General features: G+C 39.4%; 2 protein-coding genes across 5 annotated transcripts in view; one reads left to right on the forward strand and one right to left on the reverse strand.

Annotated features, from left to right (window-relative positions):
- Positions 1-1,130: 1,130 nt before the first annotated feature.
- Positions 1,131-16,293, reverse strand: CUNH4orf33 (chromosome unknown C4orf33 homolog). 3 transcript variants are annotated; one of them, XM_037058519.1, is made up of 7 exons: positions 16,157-16,293; positions 10,328-10,516; positions 8,197-8,257; positions 5,489-5,540; positions 5,168-5,367; positions 3,254-3,405; positions 1,131-3,016 (listed from the first exon to the last, which is right to left on the reverse strand). In XM_037058519.1, the coding sequence occupies exons 1-6, from the start codon at positions 16,158-16,160 to the stop codon at positions 3,300-3,302; spliced, it is 612 nt and encodes a 203-aa protein (XP_036914414.1). In that variant the 5' UTR covers positions 16,161-16,293; the 3' UTR covers positions 1,131-3,016; positions 3,254-3,299. The 3 variants fall into 3 exon arrangements, with proteins under 3 accessions (XP_036914414.1, XP_036914413.1, XP_036914415.1); XM_037058518.1 differs by having other exon boundaries at positions 1,131-3,405; positions 16,157-16,292; XM_037058520.1 differs by lacking the exon at positions 16,157-16,293 and adding an exon at positions 13,229-13,302 and having other exon boundaries at positions 1,131-3,405.
- A 104-nt stretch (positions 16,294-16,397) lies between these two features.
- SCLT1 (sodium channel and clathrin linker 1) overlaps positions 16,398-18,965 on the forward strand; it is a 96,612-nt gene continuing 94,044 nt past the window's right edge. For both annotated transcript variants that reach the window (XM_037058522.1, XM_037058523.1), the window contains exon 1: positions 16,398-16,913. In XM_037058522.1, the coding sequence (XP_036914417.1) occupies positions 16,880-16,913 (34 nt within the window). In that variant the 5' untranslated portion in view covers positions 16,398-16,879. The remainder of the gene's footprint in view (positions 16,914-18,965) is intronic.

An 18,965-nucleotide genomic window follows, 5' to 3' on the forward strand; every position in this document is an offset into this window, starting at 1 on the left:
ATGTTACAAATAGTTATGATTTATATCTGAACCTATGATTCACAGCAATAGATTCAGTTCTAAAATCAGGATATTTCTGAAATTTATCTCATTTTTTGTACTGATGGTTTTACATGCATGTAGAAAATCATTTCTCAGGTAACTTATAAATAACCATTCTAGATGATTTTAAGTATGCATTTCCTATCCAAAACTGGTAGGTGGTTACCATATCAAATTAGTTACTATTGCCAATTTTAAAAATAATTTCTGAACTTAATCAAAGATGCCTAACACAGCTGCCATGGTATGTGACTAGAGTACTTCTCATTTTGTTTTTCTTGGAAAGGAAGCATTTATCTTACACCAGCTCTCTTTTCAGATAAAGCAGATACTTAATAAATGAAAAAAGTTAGTTGATAAGTCACATTTAACCAGCACTAACTATTATTCAATGGAACAGCATAAATATGAAGTGAACAGCATTTTATTTATAGCTTATTTTATAACAGTATTTATTAAGGTAAACTTTACATGTAGTAAAATCACACATCTTAAAATATATACAGCTTACGGAACGCTGACAAGTGTGTGTTGATACATAGCATCATCCAGATCAAAACACAGACACTCAACCACCCCAGGAAACTCCCTGCTGCCCCTTTCCGGGTCTTGGAATCCCCGCCCCTCCCCTGAGCAGGTGTGGTTCTGACTCAGGATAGGCTGGTTTGCCTATCATCGGTCTTCATATAAAAATAATTATACAGTATGCTGTGTCCGGTTTATTTTTCTCAGCATAATGCTTTTGAGATTCATCTAGGTTGTTGCACATATTAATAAGCCATTCTTTATGTGGGAAGTATTCCACTGTCTGCTGTATGAGATTATCCATTCTCCTGCGGATGGAAATTTGATTGTTTACAGTTTGGTGCTGTTATGAATAAACCTGCTATGAACATTCATTTCTCTTGAGTGTATATCTAAGAATGAAATGCTAAACCATAGGGTAGGTATGTATTTAACTTAACTAGAGATTGCCAAGTCGTTTCCGAGTGGTCCTACCATTTTACATCCCTACCCACAGTGTAGGGGAATTCTGGTTACTACACATCCCCATCAGTAGCTGACAGTCTCAGTGGTTTTTTTTCCCCCAAGTTCAGCCAGTTAGCCATTGCGGGTATTTTGTGATTTCAGTCCTTCAGTGATACCTTGCTGTGGTTTTAATTCACATTTCTTTGATGATAAGTGGGGTTGGACCCTTTCCATGTATTTATTGGCCTCTTGTGTACCATCTTCTGCCAAGTGCCTGTTCTTTTGCTCCCTAAGAGCAAAAAGCAGTTCCTGGTTTGTCTCACTGTTACCGATTTTCAGTTCTTCATATACATTCTCAGTCATGGTCCTCTGTCAGATACTCTGTATGTTGGATATTGTACCCACTCTGGGACTTCCTTTTCCACATATTCACTGAAGGCTTTTGATAAGGAAAATCTTTTAATTTTGATGAAGTCCAACTTATTTTCTTTCTGTTTCAGTGAGTGCTTTTTATGTTCTATTTGAAATTTAGAATTTGTCTCCTTCAGATTGTTAAGACTTGCTCCTGAAATTTTTTATTTCACCAATCACAGTTAGGTCCATTCTTCTGTAGGACATTAGATAGACGTCAAGGTTCATATTGGTTTATGTTTTTCCAGTTACTCCCACACCACCTGTTGAAAGGACTATCCTTTCCCTTTTCAATACCTTGGTTCCCTTGTCAAAGTCAACTTATTCCATATAGTTCTCTTTCTATTTCCTTATTCTGTTCCACCAAAATACAACTTATTTGTCTAAATTTATGCCGAGGGCATACTGTCTCCTCCGTTGAAGCTTAGTAACAGTCTTGATTCGGGCAGTACAAGTCCTCCAACTTTATTCTTTTTCAAAAGTGTTTTGGCTAAAGTCTTTTCCATTTTTTTACATATTTTTATTATATTTTTCCCATTACCATTGAATCAGCATGTTAATTTCCATTCCCAAAAAACCTTCTAGGATTTTTATTGGTATTGCACTGAATCTACAGATCACTCTGGGGAAACAAATTAGTGCTCCCTTCTCCCCGGTGTGGGTGGGCAGTCCAGGCAGACTGCCCCTCTCCTGTGCTGTTTGGGACCCAGGCTCCTTTGTCTTTCCACTCAGCTCTCCCTCAGGTGGCTCCTCACTGACCACTGTCACTAGTGTGTTACCTGAGGAATTCACTCTGCAATTCAGGAAAAAGGAAGGGGGAAGGCACAGGACAAAAGGTGTATGGCGGCTGTGTCTTCCATCTTTACAGCATCTTTTCTTGGAGTCCCACCACACACTATAAATAGTGCTTATATCTCATTGACATGAACTGATTTATACAGCCATTTCTATCTGCAAAGGAATCTGGGGAAAATGCAGTTTTTAACAAGAGCCCTTAAAAGTTAAAGTTCTATTAATATAGAAGAGTTGAAAGTATATCTTGGGTAGGTACCTGGGTATCTGTACCAGTAACAAAGGTGTTTGTGCAAAACTGTTATCCTCTGAGTTAAGAGTGCTGGAGAAGCACCTGGTTAGGTGGACAGGTTCATACATAACCTACTAGATGGCTTCGAGCTCTGAAATACAACTGAAAATTTGAAAATTGTACACCAGGCTATTTGCTGTTTGCAAAAAAATGAGTACGTCCCAGACATTGTTTAATAGCATTAAGGAAATGGCATTTCTTTATAATAAAAGCAGAAGCTGCTACCCAAATTTCATTCCTTCTACAGAGTAAAAATAGTCATAAGACAGGAAAAACAGCTCATTAAATAACACATGTACCTTAATGATGGGTTAACAGGTGTGGATTTCCTGTTGAACTGAAATAGGTAACTGTTTTCTACTCATTTCCAGAATGAACAAAGGATTCAGAGTAAGGAATTAATATATATTACATGGCATTCAAGAATATGCCATAAGATGTTCCTGTCTCGGGCTGGCTGAGGTTCACGGAAGGGGAGAGAAATGAGTTGAGTGGCAGAGTCAGGGACACCTGGGGTAAGGGTGATACAAAGCAGAGGACAGAACTCACTCACACGAGGGCTCCTGGCTAAACAACTCGGAGAAAAATGTTAACTTTGCAGATACAATCATCGACACACTTTCCATTTTCTTGTTAATTTATACACCATTTTCCAGAGAGATACTATACTGTCAATGACCTTTATCAAAATATTTATTGTTGAAATGTTTTCACAGCATCTTGAGATTATGCTTGCTATTGATTTACCTTAAAAGGAATACAGAAGTGATTGATGTGGTCATCTACTATACTCCTATAAATCAGGTTTCTCTGTTAGCCACAGGTCAGATTCTGGTTGCTTCCATTCTTCTCCAAGCAGTGTGTTAAAACTGAAAGGCTTGAAGTATTCCAGACGATGGCTAAATGTAAAGGAAAAGAAGGTGGGAATTGAAACGGACCGCACTTCTGTGAAATCATTGTTCTGAAGGGCTATTCATGCTGTCACATCTGCGACGGGACAACACTCTACGTGAAGAGTACCAAAGGGAGACGTAGCCTGTATGTAGAACTTTCTCGCTCGGGCTCTCAAACGTTCAGCTCTGGAAACATGTACCCCCACCCCAAAGCACTCTCCTTGAAATTCTACAGCTAGTTCCCTCGCAGTGGAGGGCAGAAATAAGAATCGGCCCTCAAAACCTGACTCATTCCACCTGGCCTTAAATCATATTACATTCTTAGAGATGTTTTCTATTTAAACTTTGATGTAGTTTACATTAGTCATACATTCGTTTTTAAAAAGTTTAAGCTCCATTGATTAGAGGATAGACTCCTTTGCCAAAGCAAAGGAGGTGCAAAGGGTGTTAATCCTAATTCTTTTCTTCCCAGGAACACCTTTTAACCATTATGGAGATTTCTACTGGGGCTTAATGCAGGGAGAGAGAGGCTTCACCAATGGGCTGCAGGGGAGCTCAGCTCTGTAGGAAATCACTCTTCCTTGGCTCTGCCCTGACCGATGGCATAACCATACTTTTTCCTAGGACGAGCCTGCAATAACATATAAATTGAGAAGCCAAACATAACATCACATTAAGGAGCCTAAAATAAGAAGGTATTAGGTGGTGAAGAGGCAGAGAAACAAGCCACCTTGATAGGAGGCCCTGAGTCTTTTGCATCTAGACACCAGTCCTGTGCTTGCCCACCTGGCCAGACTGAGCCACGACTGCCAATCCCAGATGAGGAGGTTAAGGAACCACCAGTGAAGGTTAAGAGAAAAGTGGGGAGGAAGACGCTGGTTAGAAAGGTTCAGGACTGGGAAGAAGAGCAGAGGGAAAAGTATATCAGGCAGGAGAAAGTAATAGGCTGGAAGAGATGAAGGCCAAATAAAGAGCAAGTAAGACAGGCAGGAGAAGGCAGAGGGAGCAGAGGAGTGCACTTCCTGGGGGCAAAAAGGCAGGGAAGTCAGTCTGCCATGACGCAAGCCCACTAGGACGTCTCACGTTGGGCTCTTCTGAGACACCTGGGCTCACATGCCTGCTGCCCCATGGGGCCAATATCTCTTATGGCAAGTCCACAGAGCTTCCAGGGACCCCACATGGGAACATGGCTGTTAAAGGAAACTCCAAACCTACGCATCCGTATTTACAGTTTGCTCATAATACCATCAGTCCAGATACAATTTACCAATTGGGAGTCATTTTTATCACAAGCCATGTTGCCTAGAAACCTAGTTGATATTTTTATCCTTATGAGGTGACCAAGGGAAGAGAGCTAGGGACTTAACTGAAGGTCACATTCTCAAGCAACAAGAAAAAGAATTTATTAACCCTTTGTTTATACCAAGAATCTGGATGCCTCTGGCCATTCAGCTTTGAAAGGGATCATAAATGAATCGTCAACAGTTCTATACCAGCTGTTGCAATATGCACTACGCAAGATTTTTCTGGCACTGCTATGGAAATGTTGGCACTGTACTTACAGCAGTGAGGGAGGCTAGTCCTTCCACAGTCAGTCTGTCGCGTGTATTTACTGAGGACTATCAGGCCGCACAGGACCCTACCAGGCCTTGTACATACAAGTCTCCTCTGACCAAAAACGCTACCACTGCCCCGCACCCGCCAAGAACTAATTTCCAAAAACTCTCACAGGTGGAACAAACGCGTCTTCATTCATTTTCCTACTTACAAGTCAGGCTTTTGTCCGGGTTGCAGTTCACACCGAGGCACAGGGTAAAGAGCTTCATAGCTTCTCTTATCTTTTGATCCATGAATTGCAAATGAATTGAATTTTGTCACATTTGGTGGAAAATAACTCCAAGGAACACAAGCTCTGCCCTCCCATCTGGTCTCTCCTCTGGACACTTTGAATGACAGAGCAAGTTCTTGCTAGGAAACAATATATGAAATAGGTAAATTCAGATTGATACTTTGAACAAATATACCAAATATTATATATACATATATCTTCTACATTAAAGAATTTTGTCTTGTATTTTTGTTTACTTACTTTCCACACATTTCTTCTTCCAGATAATAGAAGCACCAAATGCTGTCCATGGCTGTCAAAATTAAAATTCCTCATGAGTGTTTGAAAGAAACAAGCAGTATTTTCTTCACTATCCTTCATACTTGCAACATGTGTATTTGTAACCAAATTTCCAAGTAATTAAAAAGATGCAAAAAAAATAAAAAGATGCAATACGAACATTAGATAATTAGAGGAAGAGCCAGTGTGTTCAGTTACTTAGAAATGACATCTTTGAGTTTACCTTTTTCCAGACAATTATAGTCAAAAGTTACACGTGCTCAGATGGCTTTCATATTCTTTAAATACACAATTATGTAAAAAGCTTCAGTTGGTTAGATGATGCAAAGTGTGAAAAGGAGCAGAGGGGACAGCATGCTATTTGGAGATTATAATAAAACCAGTTTCGAAGGTGAAAGGGCCCGAAGGGATGCTGGCAGTAATTTCCAGGTCTGACTCCCACAACTTCGCTAAAGGTTCTTTCTATACAAAAACTGTCTCGAAGCTCATTAGGAGGACAGAAAATACAAAATACAGATTGTCTAAAACTTCATTTGTCTGCCTCTTGTGTTTCTCCTGCTTTCAATCATTAGATCGGGCACCAATGTCACATTTTCCAAGAGAAACGCAATTCTCAAAGGAAACTCAAACGAGAGAGCATGATGGAGACTAGCCAGGCCAATAAGAGTCAAAGACTTCAGAGTGATTCCATGAATCAAATGTACGGTCTCTGGAAAAGACTGTATCTGTACATTTCTGTACAGAGAGCCTTTCGTGAACTTTTCAAAGAGGATTTTCTTAGCAAGCTATTCTAATGAACAACAAGTATTCTTTTCCTCTGCTTCATTTTATTGTTATTATGCAAGCTTAATAACGGCCTAGGAGAAGTAAAAGTTCTTGTAAATTAAAACAACAGTATTCTTCACATTACTTTCCTAGAGATTAATTAACTATTACAGGAGTTGATTGCCTGAAGCAAAACCATGATTCTTGATTACTGACTGTCCTGATACATATGAAACCAAACTACTCTGAGGATTTTTTTTTACTTTTAGAATTTATTAATTTTGTACATAATGGTTATTATTTATCTTAATAAAAGAGAATCTAATTATCCTACTCATCCAGTACTAATAGAAGCACCAGTTTCAGAGTTTATGAAAATAAACTGATATTTTTATCTAATAAAAGTAAAACTAAGGATGAAACTTTAGAATTCTAGTAGATTCAAGCATTTTTTCTAAATATTTTATTTATTCTATTTTTAGACAGAGGGGAAGGGAGGGTGAAAAAGACGGACAGAAACATCAATGTGTGGTTGCCGCTCACACACCCCCTACTGGGGACCTGGCCCACAACCCAGGCATGTGCTCTGACTGAGAATTGAACCAGAGACCCTTTGGTTTGCAAGCCCATACTCAATCTGCTGAGCCACACCAGCCAGGGCCATCCAAGTTCTTTACTGTCTTGCAGACAAGTTATAAATCTATTTGCTTTAGCTTTCTCACCTATATGGTGAAAATAATCACCTAAAAGGTGAAATGTTTTTACGTCAAGTGACAACTTAGGACAATGAATCATACTTTTCAATAAAAAATGCTGGCATGTTAGTTGAAAGGTGACACACAAAGATACAGGTTATTCTTCTGAAAAGTATAATTGCAAACAGCTAGATTCTCCACATTAGCGTTAGCAGAAAAACCAAAATAAGGAAAAGAAAGTATCTATCATCTCATTTAACTCAATCCCAAGACTCTGAAGGGACAAAGGCTACTAGATATTTGATACTGAGAGGCACTTAAATATCATTTAAACTGAATAATCACAATACAAAAAATATTCCATTGTTATTTTACTAATTTAAGATTTGCTATAATATAGATGAGAGGAGGGCATAAATTAACTTTTTCACATCTACAGGATGAAAATTATCAACCGGGTAAAGAAGGTTCCCCAGAGAATGGTTAACTTTGAGCAAAGAGAGTCCAAGCTTAAAACTTTAAATGTCTAGGAAAAGCCATGTCTGATTTATCACTCATACTGAATGCAGAGTGACACACTCAATAAATGAATGATGAATAAATAAAAAAATGCATGAATACATTTTTATGGAATACATAAATTTAAAGTGTAATCTAGCCATTAAAAAAATTCCCTGAAACATTTTCATAAAGTAGTTTTCATTATATCTCTATGTTTCCTTTTTTCTGAATAGCTAGTAAATAATAATGCAAATTTAAAGAATAAATAATGAGTTTTTGTTTTATAATAATTTTTCATTTTGCAAAAAAGAATTTTTTTAATTTATAACAAAAACCAACTACATCAGCAAAACAAAAATTATGTCAACATGATACTTTCAAACATTTATAATACATATAGGATGTGGAAAAACTAGATTTAGAGTTGTTCATATGGAAAATAATATAATAATTAATAAATAATAATACAAGAATAAACTGTGTTTTGCATACTCTCAACTATAAACCTAAAATTGCCCCACCCTGTCCTAAACATATATTTTAAATTATACATTTATTTGAAAATAAGAAATATGCAAAATTCAGATTAGCATTTCCTCTACATTGTTGGAATTAGTGAGTTTTTACTATGACAACATGATTTATAAGCACAAATAAATGTGTTCAAATTATGTAGTAATGAGTTAGAAAAAAATTTTTCATACTTACGGGCAAAGTTCAACTTCTAAATATTGTTCTGTAAGGTCATTCAAGAAAAATGCTTCCACAACTTTTGAAAACAGAAATACAATATATTGAGAAATTTAATTTTGCTTCAACAATAACTAATTTCTTATTCCTTTAGAGTACAAAATAAATTAACTCATTATTTTTAATTATAGCTCTATCCCCAATAGGAAAAGGAACAAAGAAAATAAATGCACATTGCCTAGAAATAAATCATCATCAAATTTTCCCACATGAGATGGCCATAAATTAAAAAGATGAATAACGGCTACTGCTGGTGAGGCTGTAAGGAAATCAACACCATCACACTGACTCTGAGCCAGTCACCTTCTAAGAATGTACCCTAAGGAAGCAACAGACAATGAGAAGAAGTAGCAAATATAATGCTGGTCATCAAAGTATTGCTCAAAAAAGTTGGAAATTATCTAAGTGATTATATCCTATTATGTAGGGTTGTTGACTATTATATAAATAAATCTATTATATAGGAAAGCTAGTACATAAGTTACAAAATTTATGTATTCTATGCGGTAGGCTTTAATGTAGCCATTAAAAATCAAAAGTCACGGTTAAATGTTTTTGACATGAAAAGATATCCATGATATTGTATATGGTAAGTAGGCTGCAGAGCAATCACAAAATTGGCAGATAATATATTAATAAACCTCTCAATATATTAATAAGTGAAGCTGCAGAGTGGGTGAGGAGCCAGGTCATGAAAAATCTGACACAGAAATCACGTTAAGAAGAGTAAAAGTTATCCTGGGAGGAGCAGAAGCCTGAGAAGATTTTTAAGTAGCGGAATGCCGAGTTTAAATTTTTATTTTAGAAAGATCCCTCTGGCTTCCAAGAGGGAAGGGTGGACTTAAGAGCAAAATGACTACTTAGGAGGCTCTGCCCTCGCTGAGGTACAAGATGATGGAGGCCTGACCTGCAGCAGAGACAGTGGGAATGAAGAAGGGGCCCTGAACTAGAGAACCATTTAGGAGGGGAAACCGGTGAGACTTAATAAACCCAAATACGGCAAGTGGGAGAGACTCTCTTGGGAAAATCTGTCATTTCTTCATTCGGTGATTCGATGTACTAGAAGGCCACTGACTGAGACTGGGCAATTGGGGAAGAAGCAGGTTTATGAGAAAAGCGGATGAGTTGAGTGGGGGACTTGCTGAGTAGATAAGTCACATTGGAGTGTACACCAGTGGGAAGCTGATTCAGGCAAGCTCTGTCTCAGTAAAAGCCAAGTATGTTTAACACAGGGTAAGTTAACAGACAAAATGCATGCTATACAGATGGGACAGAAAAAGTAGATGTTCACAGGGACTAGAAGAGTCAGCAAAGGTTTCTTTGAATAGCTGGAGCCTCACTTAGACCTTGAACTATGTGTGTTGGAGGCGGGAGAATAGCATGAGAAAAGATACACGAGTGAGAATATGCATGGACGGTGACACCACAGCCTTTTAGAAGGCGGGGGCTTTGGGCTGAATGCGAAAGCCCAATTCACGAGTCCCCTCAAAGTCTACGGGAAGGGTGTGAACTTTATCTTAGGGGCAGTCACGGTTTGTGATCCAAGGAACAGCATCATTTGGTAGCTTAATTACGAGACATAGGAAAGGAACCAGATGGCAATCCTGAAACTAATTTTTATGGTGTCTTTGGACCTTCATTTGATACGTGAGATCACTCGTCAGTATGTTAAAATAAAAACTACATTTCATGTTGAAGTTGATGGTGCTTCTATCATAAGTAAAACACCCCAACACTTCCATAAAGAAAGTTTATAAGGCTAACGGGGCAATCTGAAGATACTTAAAAGACAAAACAGGAATGCGGAACTCTCCTTAAAACAGGTGGCAGACATAAAGGAAGGACACACGGCAGCAACTGAGAAGCCTGGGTTTGTGACTGCCCTTTTCCACTGTCCTAGGGACACTGTGGAAGTCACACAGGTAACGGTGAAAACGTTGGAATGAGACACGGGTAGGAAATACCTCCCACTGCACATGTCAGTTCCTCAGAAGCACTCACTTCCCTAAAGCAAGACGGAGTAAGAGCTCTGGGAGAGGTTATTATACAAAGATTTATGTTTGCAATAAAGTACAGTACTTCCACTCACCTTCATAATCCCACAGTCTGCGGAAAGGCTTCCCGGGCTCTCCGAGAGGGGCCGGAGGATCGTTGAATAACGGGGCGCTGACCTTCAGCAGCAGTCCTCCGTGCCCCGGCTCCAGCCCCACGGACACGGGCTCGTGCTCCACTGGGAAACCATCCCACGTGTGGTCGACTCTAAAATCCATTTTAGACTCTAAGGAAAAAATATGAAAATGCACGCTTTAACTCTACATACTCATGTTTCCTTTAGTCGGGAAGGAAACGAACATTTCCATGCCCAACAGCAGGCGGGACCGATGGCAGCAGAGTGGCAGGAACAGGGTTTCTGCGAGTCCCAAGGTCATTTGTGTCACGGCACACTGCGGATACCGGGCTCCACTGTGAAACAGGAAGTGGACTCCTAAAAGTTTTGAGACTTTAAGTCTAGATCCAAAATTATTTTATAAAACTGTAATTTAAATCCCCTGCAGAAATCCTTCATGTACTTAACAACTATAAACACCATGAGTTTACATGTCATCCTTTGTCATTTACTGTCCAATGTGCAGGTGTCTGAACGATGGACCCCCTGGGAACCAAGATATTTATAATAAAATTCAATCTGATAAAAAAAAATTCTGTAAGTCAGCGAAAGCACTGCTGTTAACATCTGTTCTTTTGGCTAAAAACTTTTTTCTTTTGAGGGGAGAAAAGGGGGTCCCAACCATTTAAAGGTTAGTAAACTTTAATGTTACCTTCTTTGGCCTCAGGGTATAGGTTTTCTTAGTCCAGTTCAAAGTTTAAATGATGGAATATCCTTTTTCTATTTTAAATTAGAGAAAAAGGTTTAACCAAGCAAGTGGTCCTTTAACATTTACACTGCCAAAAACTGAAAAGGCCAAGTACATGTGACACAAGCAGTATTTGCACTTTACATGGTTTCTCCAAGGATGAAATGGAAGGACACAGTATTGTACTTATAAAGTTATATTTAGTTGAAAACTATGAATTGGGCATTTTGTAAACATTATCTAATTTAATTTCACAAGAAACTTGCAGATAAACTATTATTATCTTCAGTACAAATGAGGAAAATGACTTGTTCAAGGTCACATGGCTGGAAAACCAAGAAACTGAACCAACGTCAGCCATGTTTTCCCAGATGAAGTCATTTCAGGAATCTGCAAGGAAATGAAAGCTTTATTTTAGTAATAGTGGATTTGCCAAATTATACTAGGTCCTTATATCTTCCTTGTTCAGAAGGTAATCTTGATTAGGAAATGATATTTTCAGACTATGTATCTAAAGTCTTTGAAGGCATTTCCTTACTTCATATGTTATTTTTACTGCAAGTTATAAAGTGCTAACTTTTGAATATATTTATTTCAGTGAATGTGTATGGAATACCAACTACGTGTCAAGCACTGGGAGATCCAAATATATAAGCTCTGTGTCTCAAAATGAATCCAACATCTCTGAAAACCTTTTCCTAGAGTATGTCAGCTTTTCCACCTTGGCTGGTGTGGCTCAGTGGATTGAGTGCTGACCTGCAAACCAAGGGGGTCACTGGTTTGATTCCCAGTCAGCACACATGCCTGGGTCACAGGCCAGGTCCCCAGTAGGGAACACATGAGAGGCAACTACACCATGATGTTTCTCTCCCTCTCTTTCTCCCTCCCTTCCCTCTAAAAATAAATAAAATCTTTAAAAAACCAAGTATGTAGCTTTTCCTAATTTTCAATACATGCTAATAAATGTTAATATATATAACCTCTAAAATTAAAAAGTTATTCTGGTATTGCAACCCACTTGCAAGTACTAGCATTTTAAGGAAAGGATTAAGTTCAATCATTTATATTGAAATAAGCTCAGTGAGTGATAAAACTATATAAATATACATTGATGTGGAATTTAGTCCTGACTTGCATGGAATAAAATACCTTAATAATAAATTTATTTTCTTTAGTTAAAATATGCAGATACTTTCTTCAAAAATAAATGTAAAACCTCTAGCCCAACTTTTGGTACTAGTAAGTACCTTCTTATAGCACATAGGAAGAAATAAGAATAAACAAAAGTATTAGAAATGTTCATTAAATCTGATTCTGGTGCCAAAATGCTGAGAGAATATGCTAGTCTCCCAACTTGGAGCTTGACCATTCTTGATCCTGGCAAAATATAGCTCAGCAACTAGGAAGTTTTGGTAGATTCATTCTCCATACGACCTTTATATCCATGAAAATGCTCACATATTAAAGACACTCATATCCCCCTCAGTGGCTTTCCACCTGAAAATTTTCAACTCCCAGCTTTCAGACAGTCATCTCTATCTCTAAGTGGAATTAACCACAACCTGTGGTGCACTCCTCCTAAAAGTAAACATTAAAAGAATATTTACTCTTAGTACTGCTTTTCCCCACATTTTTAACTGCTATCCCTCAAATTACTCTTCCATCAAAAAAGTAAAATAATAATAATTTTAAATTAATTTCCATGCTTCCCCCATACTATGGAAAGATCTCTAAAAGGAAGTGAAGGTTGAGAAAGGAGGCAGAATCTTGGAGTATGAAAAGCTTAAGAGAAAAAATATCCACAAAGGTTAAAAGAAGGAAGTTCTACAATAGGTGTTTTCTCAACAGTGTTTGCAAGGACAAATTCATTTATTTTCCAAATTCATTTATTTACAAAATTGTCTTTAGTCTTCTACAAAAATTATTTTCCAGTTTCCATCCTCCAAGCCTCCCTTGGCCCCTTCGGTTAAAAGAGTAAAGGAGAAATAAGGAAGTCTGGCAGAAAGAGGGAGTGAAACGTGCCTGCAGGAGGCGGCGGCTGAGAAGTAAGTTACCAGAGGAAACGCTGACAACAAGCCCGGACCAAGGGGCAAGAAATGAGAAGGAAGAAAGCATATCAAGAAGAGAACACAGACCGGGAAGCTCTTCTCAGCCCACCAGGCTCCTCCTTCCAGCGAGATCCCTGGAGAGGGCTCAGCCCTAGGCCCCGCCCAGGGTCTACGTGGTCTGGGGAGGGACTTGGAGGGCTGAAGCAGATTTCTGATTTTTACTAGGAAAGAAAAATGTTGAAGGACCTCCAGCGAACATCAAAAGACTTTTAATCATTCTACCAAAGCATGAGTGATTTTCTAGGAGAAAGAAGAGTCACTCAGCAATATAAATCTCATGCAACAATTTGAAAATCAACTGTGAATTACTAAGATTAAAATAGAACATGTACAGTGATAATTCACTAAATGCACCCAAAGGCTAATCGGCTATATAAGCCAAACCTGGAAATTATGTTATACTAGCTATAAGTAATATTACCCCAGCTGTAAGTTCTATTACTCTACTAGGAGGCACGGACATAGTGGTGGAAGATCGTGATGATGGGACCACATTGCAGTGGTTCAAATCCCAGCTCAGGCACCTTCCAGTGGTGGTTGTCATCAAGTTACTAACAAAGAATTTTAAAATAGCACCTACCTTAAAAGGTTTTTGTAAGGATTAAATTGGGGTATATATTAATATATGTATATATTATACATACATACTAATGTATACAATATGTACATGATAACTAATAATGTATATGCATGTACACATTATAGTGTGTATAACTAATAATGTATGTATTGTATATGCACATTATTTAGAACAGTGCTGGGCACACAGTATTCAAAAAAGTTTATTTATTATTAAAGTATACAGGTTTGCTTAAAGAAAAATATTGTTTTGTTCAAATTATTAATACTGTATGGTTCTGGAGCGGTTATCTTTCCCTTCCTCCAAAGGAACTGTTTAGAATAAGACAAAAGCAGCTCAACAGTAAGTGCACCCTTGAGTGTCAGGTACCTTCAAGCACTGTGAGGCATAAAAAGGGGTTTTCTTTACTTTCCCAGGAATCTTGTATACATGGCATAACAAAGTTATTTCTTTTTTTCACTTAAAACATGAGCGCTGGCATCACAATAGCAGATACACAACTTTAAGCTGCCATTTTAGTGAAATGCACAAATACGAAACAGAGTAGCTTTCTTTCATCGAGAGGCCCATCATACAAACTCCACACAAGCCACAACTTCTCTTGAAAAAGATCTACTAGAGCTGGGAATTCCTTATCTTCACCAGTTTTGCTTATGGGGTGGAGGTGGGGTGGTTAGGGTCGTAGAGACGTCCCTAAGCAGGGAAAGCAGTTACAGGTAACCGCAGCGAACTGTCCAGCTTACTGAAGAGTGTATGTGTGAATTCAACAGCAGTGAGAAGTCAAACTCCTGAAGTGTTCTTTGTCTTAATACCAACCGTTGGTATAACAGCTGCTGTATTTGGTAGCAAAGAAAAGGTGGATTTTTTTAATGGCTTTATATCTCGACCCCTTTCTGCAATAATGGAGCAGTTTTGTATTGCTCCATACAAATTATAGAATGAAAACAGAAGGGGTAAAAGTTTGACTAAACTTCACCTTTTTACAGTTTCATTTTTTTAAAGTTAGATGTAGAATATTCATATATTGATCATATATTGATTATAAACTTGCTTTCTTCCAACATTTGTAATGTTTAACCCAGTTACATGAGTATAAAAGATATTTTCATCCTGTCCATAATCCCCACTGAATTACCATCTCTAAATAAATCTACTTTATTTTTCTACTTGTTACATGTCAGTTCATACAATAAATTCATTTCAGTTTGTGCCAATGGGTATTGGTGCTTTTTGAACTGAAGTGGTTATCTTATAGAAAACTAGCCTATGAGAGAGGAGAATTGACTGACCACTAAGATCATAAAACATGACTTAAGTGTTCTAGAAATACACAGTATGGTTCGGGTTAGTTCAGTCTTAACTCTCCTAGCAGTTCCAGCCACTCACCAACCACTTCCCTTCATTTAGTGTCTCCTTCACCCAAGACACTACTGACTTCTGTTTCTATACAGAACTCAATGTATCCAGGAAGTGCTTTTTGCTTTCACAAACACTAATACAGCTTATCAACTTTTAGTGTGAATGTAGTGTCAAGTTTATAACTACTTGTTTAATGCCAATTTAAATCACAGTATGATAATATACAGGTTCAAATGTAGAAGTTACAAGCAAGTCCTTGGGGAGTCAAGGAGAAGTTCATGAAGAAAAAGTCATACACTGACTTTTCAAAGACATGGAGCTTGCACATTCCATTTCTTTTTCCAGACAACAGAAATCAACTGTTAAAAAGAAAGCTAAATTGAGCTACATCTATGACATGTCTGTTTAGTGAAACTACTTCCATAAAAACACAATCTAGTAAAAAGCACTAAAACTAGTGGCTAGCTTCAGGACAACATTTTTATTGCTATCATTGAAATTTATTCCGATGGTAACTTGAAAAAGAAAGATAAGGTTTAAATCCAAACAAAGTCAAATTTTAATAATGGGAGTACTAATCCAACCATAAAAGTAAAGTTTTGCCTAATTCTTTTCTTGCAAAAATGTAATTTTTCTCTTTCCTTTTTTTTTTTAATGGAAGCAAAGTTATCTCTAAAGAAACAACTGCTGAATTTGCAGGACCTTTGGAGGACTTCTAACTACACGCGTCATTGTCCCACAGTTAAATATTTAAATAACAGCTGTCTCCTTTCTCCAAAGACACACGCAGGACACCACGGTACTTGGTGATTCTGGAGATTACCAAGCCTTTACTCAGAAATCCTCCTGAGGTTCAGCCTTGGTGGACATCTCCACAGACGCCAGTCCGGGGTCCCCCCAGTCTCAGAACCCTAGAGTCTTTCCAGCCACCCACTTTGGGGAACGGGTTCTCCCAGTCCAGGAGGGCTGGGTACCAAAGGTACAAGGGAATTGAAAACATGGACTTAATGACCTACCCATGTCTACGTTTTGGGGGGTTTCTTTATAAAATCAAATAAACAAAAAAGCAGCAGGGTCCAGACACCCGAAGACGCAGGACCGCCAGCTTTCCCGCGGCCACTTTGCTGGCTCAGCTGGTTGCCGTCTACATTCCCAGCCCCCGCTCACCTCTTGACAAATAGCCAATAGCGTGGGGGCGTAAGGAAGCGTGGTGGCGTAAGCGCTGACGCTAGCGTGATGACGCAGTCGGCGTCACCGTCTCCAAGGAGCGGTCCGGGCACCCGTTTCAAAGTGGCAGGGCGGGCCGAGTGGACTTCCGCAACTAGCCCCGGCCCTCCTGAAATCGCCACTCACTCTGCGAAGGGCACCCTCGTCAGGCTGCCCGCCGGCTGTCTCCGCCCTCTCCAAGGTTCCCCACAGGACCCGAGTGACCCGAGGGACGCCGGTATCCCTCCTTGTCCCGGACCCACCCGCCTGGGATTCGTGTAAAAGCAGAACGGAATGCACTTGGCGGGTCCGAGCAAACCTGAAATCTGCAGTCTCTCTCCTTGAGCCAGGGACTCAGCTGGGACTCGGGAGGAGGGGGCGCGGCCCCTTCGGACACCCGTGAGTAGGATGCTGATTATGCCCCCGGACAGCCTCAGCAGCAGCTGCGCGGTGGTTTTGTTTTCCCGCACAGCGAGCTCTGTCACTTCGAGGAAAGTCAAGGTGGTAAAGATCCAGACTCAAATTTTGTCCAAATGGCCACAGAAAGCGACTCTCTGAGTGAGAAAAGTAAGCTCCACATTCCTTTATTGGGAGTTCTTATACGTAATATTTAACGTGACGGTTGACCAACTATTTTGTGAGTGCCCGTTAGGTGCGTGGAAATTGCTGAAAACCTAAGTCAGCTGCAGAAAAGGCTTGGTAGAATATACGAGGAGGTGTATATGCGTCAGCAGAACCGTTTGATAAACACTTGTAGGTTCCTTAAGCTCCCGTGGGACTTTGCTATAGGCACTAAACACGTTTGTTATGCTGCTCACAGGCTCTGGGGAAATTCGAGGGCAGTGGCCAGGAAGGGTGTCCGAGTCCGCAGTTAGAACCTAGAGGCACCGCTCTGGCCATTTGTCCGTGGATGTTTATTGAGAGCCTCTTTTTTCCCAATTATGTGCCAATGCTGCACAGGCAGAGCTGCTACCAAGATGAAGAGGACAATGCTACCCTCCAGGAATTTCATTCGAGAAGAGAAATACATAAATTCTATAAATGCACTAAAGTGGCAGCAACTGCTAACTCCTTTGCTTCAGTTATTTCATAGGGTTGTTGGCATGACTAAATTAGTATTGAAATTTGTAAAGGATTTAGGTATCTGACACACAGCGCTAAGCAAGTATTAATTAGTACAGACTTACCGTTAAATGTTGTCAGGGAAGGTGTCATTGGGCTGAAATCTGAAGTACTAATATGAATTTGCAGTGCAGTATTTGCAATGTTGAGGGGATTAGGACTATGCTTAGTTAAAGACTTGCAAGGAGGTTGGCTTGGATGGAATACGGTTTATACAGAGAAGTGACAAATGCAGCTGAATGGGAACAACGGGGCTAGTTGGTGAAAGGCCTTGCCCACCACGTGTTGAGGAGTTTGGACCACCGCTCGGATTGCAGAAACCACTGAAAAGAAATCACTTGAGAATTACATGATCAGCTTGTGATTTGGAAAGCACGGCGCAATTAGGTGACTGTCATGTAGGTAAGAACGAGCTAAGGTTGGCACAGTGAGATTGAAGATTTGGGGATTTGGGAGAACGACGTAAAGTGTAACCAGGTTTTTGGCTTGAGCAACAGGGAAGATGGGGAAAAGTGGCAGGTTCCATTGTGGAAGCATCGTAGACCAGTGGTGAAGGACGGAGGCTCTGGGTTCCGTCTGTCTGGACTCGCACCTTAGCTGATGCTCTTTCCAGGTCTTTGGAAAGAGCTTGGGTATGTGACCTCGGGTATGTCACTTAGTAATCTGTGCCTCAGTTTTCTTGTTGTAAAGTGGGTATGAATAGCACAATAACCCTATGGGATTGTTCTGTGGATTAAAGGAGATGATGCAAATGCAGCACTCAGCATGGTGTCTAGCACGTATAAAGTGCACAGTATATATTATCTAAAATCATTAATGACACAGTAGCAATACTTTAATGTTAGCATTATTCTTAGGTGTGAAATGGGAATATCTCCCCTACATAAGGAGGCAGTCAAAAACTGAATTCGGTGGGAATTCTTAGATAAAATTGAAGTAAAAAAAAAAACAGAACAAAGACAGTAAAAGCATAGTAAATTATTTTCCTGGGGGAAAAATCATCATTTACTAGAAGACAAGTTGAGTGGAAGGAGGGAATTTCAGGGGGCAGAAGCAGCATAGGCTGAGAGGTTTGGAATAACTGTGCTTGTTCCGGAAATTGTTTGCACAGAGAGATGAGAATCGGTGATGGATGTTGATGACCCCTGCCCCCACTTTTTTCCTATAACTGGTAGTTCCCTTATTAGGTGAACCCCCTAACCACCAGCTAGGTCAACATAGATGGCTTCCCTTCTCCCACCTACCTCTGACCTCCTCTACATTGGCTTCTGTTGATCTGAGTTGCCTCTTTTTCATTTGTTCCATTTGGATTTGGTACTTTTCACCTGGCAACGCTACATTACACTGCCTCTTTGTGATAAAGCATCAGCTTTACACATCATAACCACCACCAATTCCACCCCTAACCAATCTTCTAGTAAACTACCAGCGTATTTGCACCATTCTTCCACCTCCATCTGAGAGGGGAGATCTGATCATTCTTGGGGACCTCCTCAA

Source organism: Sturnira hondurensis, unplaced genomic scaffold (assembly GCF_014824575.4).
Source record: "Sturnira hondurensis isolate 20B ecotype Veracruz unplaced genomic scaffold, ASM1482457v3 Scaffold0010128, whole genome shotgun sequence".
NCBI lineage: Eukaryota > Metazoa > Chordata > Mammalia > Chiroptera > Phyllostomidae > Sturnira > Sturnira hondurensis.

Excerpts from the sequence above, each read along its gene's own strand:
- CUNH4orf33 (XM_037058519.1), bottom strand. Across the intron at positions 5,541-8,196 it reads TTAGAAGTTGAACTTTGCCC|CCATGGACAGCATTTGGTGC; the intron begins GTAAGTATGAAA and ends TAATTTTGACAG. Across the intron at positions 5,368-5,488 it reads GAAGAAGAAATGTGTGGAAA|CAAGAACTTGCTCTGTCATT; the intron begins GTAAGTAAACAA and ends ATTGTTTCCTAG.